An 8,561-nucleotide genomic window follows, 5' to 3' on the forward strand; every position below is an offset into this window, starting at 1 on the left:
TGGGGCAGTTGGAGGAGAACGTTATAATGTGGGGGCATATAATGTTTGTGTGACTTTAGGAGTATTATACTGTGTGGGGGCACATGGAAAAATGGATGATAATGGGCAGGGTCAAAACAGAAGTGTGTGGAGCTAAATTTGCATAATGTGCTGTGCATTTTGTCCTTCTTTCTGTCCTTTGAAAGTTGGGAGGTATGCTTATGCCCCTGCTCCTATCCTTTAAATCTGCTGTTCACTTGTGGTTGCTGGACAATATACATCCTTAGCGACTGAGACGGGATTGTGAGAAATAGGTGTGTGGGTCCAGCAGGCATACGTATAGTATTCTAAGGGTTATTCATCAAGTGTTAAGCTTACTTACTATCCAGGCAGAACCTTGAGTTTTTGGGAAGGTTCTGACTTTGGGACATGTGATAGAAACCAGCACTCTGCACCCAAGTTATTCCACCCTCTCACCCATCGATTAAGAATCTTTTGGTTTCTCAGGCAATTTATTGAAAGATTCCTGTATTTACAGGGTGACAAATTCAGGAAATGTACTCCTTAATGTTCTGTAGGCCAGGAACCACACAGCAGCTTTGGACACTTGGGGAGATCTCATTTGTTTGGGCACGCCAAGCTTTCGTCTTCTCATCATAAAATTCATTGGTGAAAATGGGGATGAAGTTATTCCTGCCGCCCACAACATAAAGGCGGTCATCTATGACCGCGGTGCCAAAGTTTCTGCGCCTTTTCAGAATGTTTGGTGCCCTACACCAGGTCTTAGTGAGGGGGCTATAAGTTTCTACCGTCCACAGACAATTGTGTCCATCATAACCACTAATCTGTTGAAGAAAAATGAAGAAGTATAAAATTCAGTCAATTCCAAAAAATCTATATAGAAAATGTAAAGAAACAATGGATTTATCTCTAATGTATCTAATTGTATGAATTCTAATATTTAATAATTAAAATATTTTCTTCTTGAGCATTTTTTTTGGTCGCTTCTCAAACTTATATCTATAATATTGCAGCCTGCGCAAATTAGAAATAAATCTGAAAAAAACCTCTTATTTATTTTTTTTTCTGCAGTAGGCTACAGATACAAATACACACCGTGTCCCCGTAAAGAAGAACAGTCATTAACAGCCAAAAATGGCGCATGCACGGTAAGCCTGATATTAATAAAACTGATGAAAAAGATGGGCAGGTCAATCTGCTGACTCCATTTATCCTTTATCAAGCCCTTTATAGCAGCCAATGAGCCCCGACAGGCCTGGAGCTAAAGTGTCTTCCATCTATATTATAACTAACTTGATGCTGAAAGAGAAAATGTCCATTATCATACCGCAAATACTTTGCCTCTATAGGCCGTGACTCCGGATCCACTACGTCGGCTTTTCATTGGGCTGATGTAGCTCCACTGCCTGCTTTCCGGATTGTAGACCTCGGCTGATGACAAGTAATCCTGTCCGTTGGATCCACCGCATATATAGATCTGAATGAAATAAAGAATGGACAATAATGTAGCAACCTGCTTCTAAATTCACATTATATAGAAGATTCTTGTAAGCCGCTCCTCCAGACTTAGACATCAAAACAAATTCCTAGTCAGTTATACAGTTTGCAACACACAAAATAAAAGTATAAAAAAGAAAATCCCCCAAAAATTAGCTAGGGCTGGAGGTATAGACATCAAAGTCTCCTTACTTTTCCATTAAGGGTGGTGGCACCAGCATCTTTCCTTTTCTCCTGCATAGAAGAAATTAAAGTCCACCGATTGGCCTCAGGATCGTAACGTTCCACTGTATGAAGAGTCTGTTGCCCATCAAATCCACCCATGGCGTATATATAATTATCAAGGACGGTAACACAGACATGTCCTCTTTTATAGTTCATGGAGGCTGCTTCATGCCACGTCTTCTTCATGGGGTCAAAGCATTGTACATTTCTGAGGTAGTCCGAACCATCAAATCCACCGATGAGATAAATGTAGCCATTCAGATATGCAGTGCCATGATGGGCTGTAGGTGTCCTCACTGCAGATGTAGCTCTGGTCCACCGGTTGGCTCGGGTGTCATAAGGCCTGATGTTATTAGCCAGTTCTGAGCCAGTATAGCCACAAAGAGCAAATACAATGGCGTATGGTAGGCGAGGTCTCACCATGTTTGGCTTCAATGTTAGAGCAGTGTTAACAATGGCTTTGCAGTCCTCATTGTCTTTGACATACACATTGGCCATGATATTGTTCAGGACGTACTCCTTATTAATCAGGGCCAAGCGGATCTAGCAAGAAATATAAGAGGGTTAAGACATTTTATTTAAAAAAAACAAAAAAAACAAATTATCACGGATCTATTTGGGTTTTAAGATAGCCATACACATAAGTATGTTGGTGGTCATTACATGTAAATGGCTACATACAGAACATTGTGCAGGTAAGCCTTTATTATTCCCCAGATATATATGCTAGGTGGGATCCATACATCCAGTCCCTGATATAGTGATACAGCATGGAGCCTGGACACTGTCATGGCAGCTCTGTTCCTTCTAATGCTATAGCCATACCTGAGGGAGAAGAATTCTCATGGACTCTTTTCTTTCCGCAGGAGCGAAGTTTATCCATCGGACAATGGCCTCAAATACTGCGCTCTCCTCTGTGACGTTTAACTCATCCTTTTCTATGAGCTCTCTAAGTTCTTGTAGTGTTAGCTCAAAGAACTTGTCTGATGTCTTCACTAGTTCTTGAAAGTGGTGGAGGATAAAAGTCAATGTCTTCTGGCGGAGATCAGGGCAGAGGTAATGGTTGGTCACTCTCCATATGTCCAGGAAGTTTTCGAGATCAATCTGACATGCAATAAATTTGCTGCACAGATTGATAATTCCCATTATATTAAATTGGTCAGCCGCAATAAAGAGGTCCATCGCATTTTCAGGCGTTATTTCAGCACTGTTGGTATAGGCGTACTCTATTATACTCCACATGGTTTGTGGGTGAACGCCTGGTATGTTATAGACATTTCTGTCTGCACTGCCCAAATCATTTTTGAAAAGAGCCCTGAAAATAGAAAACACATAGAAGTAAAATATCACTATTACTAACCTTTACGTATAAATGTAAAATGCTACAATTGGGAAGTTCAGGACCAAGATTTATTTAGGGTCAAACAAGTTCAGTACAAACCAAATAGTGTAGAAAACTGTCAGGGCTCCTAGGAACCTATCTATAAAACATAGTGTAGAACACTGTCAGGAATCCCAGGAAATTATCTATATATCATAGTGTATAACACTATCAGGGCTACTAAGAACCTGTCTATAAAACATAGTAGCCCTGATATTGTTATACACTAAGAACCTATCTATAAAACATAGTGTAGTACACTATCAGGGCTACTAAGAATCTATCTATAAAACATAGTGTATAACACTGTCAGGGCTCCTAGGAACCTATCTATAAAACATAGTTCATATAGGGGTACATAGGCGCCCTGTTTTAATGATCAGTGGGGATCCCAGTTATTGAACACCCTGCTGATCAGACACTTATCTACTATCTATCCTATGTATAGGTGATAAGTTGTCGATTTGGCAAAACCCCTTCAGCTTCAGAAAATATTAAACGCTCACCTGAAATAAGGGCTACAGAGGTCCAGGACGGTTTTATGTACATGAAAGTCAGTGCTCTGGACTCTGATAATGGCATCACATTGCTTGCCCATGAGTGTCAACTCATTGTAGGCATTGCATGCCATGGAGCTGACTTCTGTATGAAATCCATGGCTCATCCATCTACTGCAGGATCTTTTGGCATTGGGAGCCATGAAGCAATTTTTGCGTTTCATAGTGCACCTATTACAGTGCTCAATATCAATTACACTAGAAAGATCGCGTCTTCCTATCACAACGACTACTAACCACTCAACTGATAAACGGAACGTTGCCGCTGCTAAGTTCCTCCGATGACATCACAGCTTCCTTAGTAATAGAATGTACACGTGTATGAAGAGACACCTCCATAAACAGCGCCTTACTAGTCCAATGGCCGTGTGCGGTTCTGTAATTCTGTCCTATACAAGCAAATAGGGCGGAGCTGCAATTCCGCATATGGCCGCCAATGGTGGGATTATTTCTAGAAGAATTAAACAATTGTTTTAATATTTCATTTTACCCCTCTACACAAATTCTGGAGACCCTTCCCTCACTGCACCAGACATTCTACAACTCTCCCCCTCCCTATATCCTTACAGAAAACGTAACTGGCCTATAGCATCCCCCAACCAGTATTCCAACACCACCTTCCCTGACCTGTATAGGACTGCTGATTCCTAAAATAGTGATGTCTGGACCACACTTTGTCCTGTATTTGTTACAAATGTATCCGCCATTCTGCCTCAAATATTAGGCCATGTAAAGAACTAAACAAGTGTATGCCTTATGTAAAAAAATGATAATGTATAGAGATGAGCGAACAGTGTTCTATCGAACACATGTTCGATCGCATATCAGGCTGTTCAAGATGTTCGATTCCATACGGACACCACGTGGCAAACTCCAAAAAAATTCGATTCCCCTCCCACCTTCCCTGGCGCCTTTTTTGCACCAATAACAGCGCAGGGGAGGTGGGACAGGAACTACGACAACGGGGGCATTGAAAAAAACTCGGAAAAAGTCATTGGCTGCCAAAATCAGGTGACCTCCATTTTAGACGAATAGTGGATTTCAAATCCGGGTCATAGGAGACTGTGAACTTTGTGACTATGAGACAGGGATAGCTGTACAGGCAGGGATAGCTAGGGATAACCTTTATTTATGTGGGACTGTTATTAAAAATAACTTTTTAGGGCTCTATCGGGTGTGTAATTGTGTTTTTTGTGAGATAAACTTTTTTCCCATAGGAATGCATTGAGTAGCGTTGATTGGCCAGTATGCAGAATCAGTATGCAGAATCAGCAGAGCTGAGTGTGTGCCGAGCTCGCACAGCAGAGCCGACCGGCACATGGTGTAGTTGAGCAGAACTGGCTCAACACTGCTGAGTCTCTGCATAGCAGAGGTGAGTATGTGTACTCGCTCAGCACGGCTGCATCACCGCATACCCATAAGAATGCATTGGCCAGCATTGATTGGCCAGTCTCCAGCCAATCAGCGCTGACTCTGCCGGAGGAGGCGGAGTCTAAGGTCGGACCTGAATGGAGACTGGTGTGGAGCGATCTTAGACTCCGCCTCCTCCGGCAGAGCCAGCGCTGATTGGCCGAATTCTGAAGACTGGCCAATTAACGGTGGCCAATGCATTCCTATGGGTATGCGGTGATGCAGCAGAGCTGAGCGAGTGCACACACTCACCTTTGCTGTGCAGAGACTCAGCAGTGTTGAGCCAGTTCTGCTCAACTACACCTTGTGCCGGTCGGCTCTGCTGTGCGAGCTCGGCACACACTCAGCTCTGCATCACCGCTGGCATTGGCCAGCGTTGATTGGCCAGTATACAGAATCAGTATACAGAATCAGCAGAGCTGAGTGTGTGCCGAGCTGGCACAGCACAGCCGACCGGCACACGGTGTAGTTGAGCAGAACTGGCTCGACACTGCTGAGTCTCTGCACAGCAGAGGTGAGTGTGTGCACTTGCTCATTTCAGCTGCATCACCGCATACCCATAGGAATGCATTGGCCAGCGTTGATTGGCCAGTCTTCAGAATTCGGCCAATCAGCGCTGGCTCTGCCAGAGGAGGCGAAGTCTAAGGTCGGACCTGAATGGAGACTGGTGTGGAGCGATCTTAGACTCCGCCTCCTCCGGCAGAGCCAGCGCTGATTGGCCGAATTCTGAAGACTGGCCAATCAATGCTGGCCAATGCATTCCTATGGGAAAAAGTTAGCTTGCGAAAATCGCAAGCTGACAGGGATTTCTATGTAATAAAGTGACTTATATGCCCCCAGACATGCTTCCCCTGCTGTCCGAGTGTCATTCCAGGGTGTTGGCATCATTTCCTGGGGTGTCATAGTGGACTTGGTGACCCTCCTGAGAGGGATTTGGGATTCCCCCTTAACGAATATATGTTCCCCATAGACTATAATGGGGTTCGAAACCCGTTCGAACAGTCGAACAGTGAGCGGCTGTTCGAATCGGATTTCGAACTTCGAACATTTGGGTGTTCGCTCATCTCTAATAATGTACAGTAATGTGCAAAATTTTTAGGCAGGTGTGAAAAAAATGCTGTAACGTAAGACTGCTTTCAGAAATAGAAGGGTTATTAGTTTATTTTTGTCAATGACCAACATGAAGTGAACAAAAGAGAAATCTGAACTCCATCAATATTTGGTGTGACCTTTGCCCTTTGCCTTCCATCAGTTTTTCTTGGTACTTGCAGACAGTTTTTGAAGGACAGTTTTTGTTTCAGACATCTCAGAGAACTAATCACAGATCTTCTGTGTGCTGTATCTAGAGCTTCTTAGGTTTACATGAGTGTTGTGTCTCTGTTGTTCGGGTCTGTTGCAAGAGGTGGACTGCTAAACTGCGATTACACGCGGAGCCCAGAGGACTCCATTGACTCCCACGTAGCTCTGGTTTCAACATCATTCAGTCTGTCTGAGATTACATGAAGAGATAGAAGGATTGGAGCAAGCTACATTCATAGAAGATCTGGGCTTAGTTCCCCAAGATGGCGGCAGGAACAACCCCCCTGCCGAGTTCCTTCAAAAACTGTCTACAAGTGTACCGAGAAGAACTGATGGAAGTCAAAGGGCAAAGGTCACACCAAATATTGAAGGGATTTAGATTTCACTTTTCTTCATTCACTTCATTTTATTTGGTAAAGATAAACCATTAACACTTCTATTTCTGGGAGCATTTTTACTTTGCAGCATATATTTTCACACCTGCCTAAAACTTTTGTACAGTACTGCATATTATAACTTGTTTACATAACTGGTTTAGCGTTTCCATGGCATAATATTTGGGAGAAGTGATACTCTGTAACATATACAGTATTACGTGTGGTATAGATATCAATATATTAAGACTAGAGCCGCATACAGGGGCAATTCTAGGTATGGCAGGGGTATACAGTATTGGTGAATTCTGCAGTCCAGGTTATACGCTTGTCAGAAGAGATATGTTTTCAGTAAGTATATAGGAGGAATGGTTCTGTGAATATTTGATGGAGTGAATTGCAGAAAGTTTGTGTAAATGAGATAAAAAAAAATAGTTTTTTTTTTTTTTTTATAGAAAGAGTGACGCTATTGTCGTATGTGGAATTACAGCTCAGCCCTATTGACTTGAATAGGATTGAATTGCAGTACCACACACTGCATGTGCACTGCATTTTGTCCACACCTGCCTTAAACATTTGCACAGTATGCAGGGGTGAACCTGCTGCTTTCGCCGCCCGAGGCAAAGTACAGAAAGTCGCCCCCCCCCTTGCCCGGAGGAGGGGCGGGGCTTAGCAGAAGGGGCGTGGTGACTTGAAGGGGCGGGGCTTAGCACCGTTCGCCAGCAGAGAGCAGGCCCGGAGACTGCCTGCGCTCTGCCTGAGCGTGAGGGGAGGCTGCTGGAGCAGCGCTGCTCCAGTGGCCTCCCCAAACCACCTCTCCGTGCTAAGCCAGTCCAGGACAGCTTGTCCTGGACTGGCTTAGGTTAGCAAAAATGCCGCCCTCCCTGAGGCCCTGGCATAGCGCCGCCTGAAGCGCTCGCTTCAGGTCGCCTCATGGGAGGTGCGGCACTGATTGTAGGTACATATTTTATTGGAAAGTTCATTATAAAGTACTTAATATGTTGCGCCTGTGTCATTCTGAAGAAACTTATAATGACAGAACTGCCAATGTTGACCAGTTCCCATAGTCAGAGACTGGTGGTGGTGAATGGGCCTACGATGAGGAGGAGGATTGTTGGCCGATTGTGTACCGTGCCGCACATTTGTCCCTCTTTCTGTTCTTCAATAGTTGGGGGGTATGGTAATGTATATACTACTGTGCAGCATCCCCGAGTGCTGCTGCTTTAAGTCTTTGTCTGTTGTGTCTCCGGGTTGTGTTGTTATGTCCCATGTTCAGTGTTATATGACTTTATTTTGCAGCTTTCCCTTGTAATTTTTCCCCCTCACAGTTCAAAAGCCTTGCCTAGATCAGCGCTGGTCTATCGCAGGCCACTGAGCAGGGTTATGGTAGGCTATAGTCTTCATGGCGACCATTGAAGGTCAGTTCAGAGAGGACAGTCATCCTGTACAGTTCATGGTGGACTGTCCAGGGAGGCTACCAGCCCTGGAACTCTATGGCCACCAGTACAGTCTAGAGGAGGATTATTTATCACCTCAGGCTCATCCAGAGATAGCCCTGAGACAGGGAATAGTGTGGAGCATCTCTGTTGGAACATTTACCAGTCGTGCCAGGAGGAGTAACGGAGGATCCTGACAGGAGGAACTTATTCAGGCCTAGTATCCAGGTAACCAGACCCCTGTCAGGACTCCCTGCTCCACTACTAGCCCCAACATCCTAGCTTGAAGTATAAAGTTCCGGCAAACCAGATTCAGTGATGAACCTGGTACCAAGGAACTGCGCTCTTCTTAATAATTATTAGAAAACACGGCTTTATTGGC

The 8,561-nt window shown here is 44.2% G+C and overlaps 1 protein-coding gene across 1 annotated transcript; it reads right to left on the minus strand.

Annotated features, from left to right (window-relative positions):
- Window positions 1-527: 527 nt before the first annotated feature.
- LOC142189561 (kelch-like protein 10) lies at window positions 528-3,803 on the minus strand. Its single transcript, XM_075262172.1, has 5 exons — window positions 3,610-3,803; window positions 2,548-3,037; window positions 1,690-2,265; window positions 1,328-1,477; window positions 528-824 (listed from the first exon to the last, which is right to left on the minus strand). Exons 1-5 carry the CDS (start codon window positions 3,801-3,803, stop codon window positions 528-530), a joined length of 1,707 nt encoding a protein of 568 aa, XP_075118273.1.
- Between the last annotated feature and the right edge of the window lie 4,758 nt (window positions 3,804-8,561).

Source organism: Leptodactylus fuscus, chromosome 1, assembly GCF_031893055.1.
Source record: "Leptodactylus fuscus isolate aLepFus1 chromosome 1, aLepFus1.hap2, whole genome shotgun sequence".
In the NCBI taxonomy this organism is placed as follows: domain Eukaryota; kingdom Metazoa; phylum Chordata; class Amphibia; order Anura; family Leptodactylidae; genus Leptodactylus; species Leptodactylus fuscus.

Coding starts and splice junctions, on each gene's coding strand:
- LOC142189561 (XM_075262172.1), bottom strand. CDS start 3,803: ATGGCTCCCAATGCCAAAAGATCCTGCAGTAGATGGATGAGCCATGGA. Junction 3,038..3,609: donor CTCTGTAGCCCTTATTTCAG/GTGAGCGTTTAA, acceptor TTCTATTTTCAG/GGCTCTTTTCAAAAATGATT. Junction 1,478..1,689: donor CCACCACCCTTAATGGAAAA/GTAAGGAGACTT, acceptor TATTTCATTCAG/ATCTATATATGCGGTGGATC.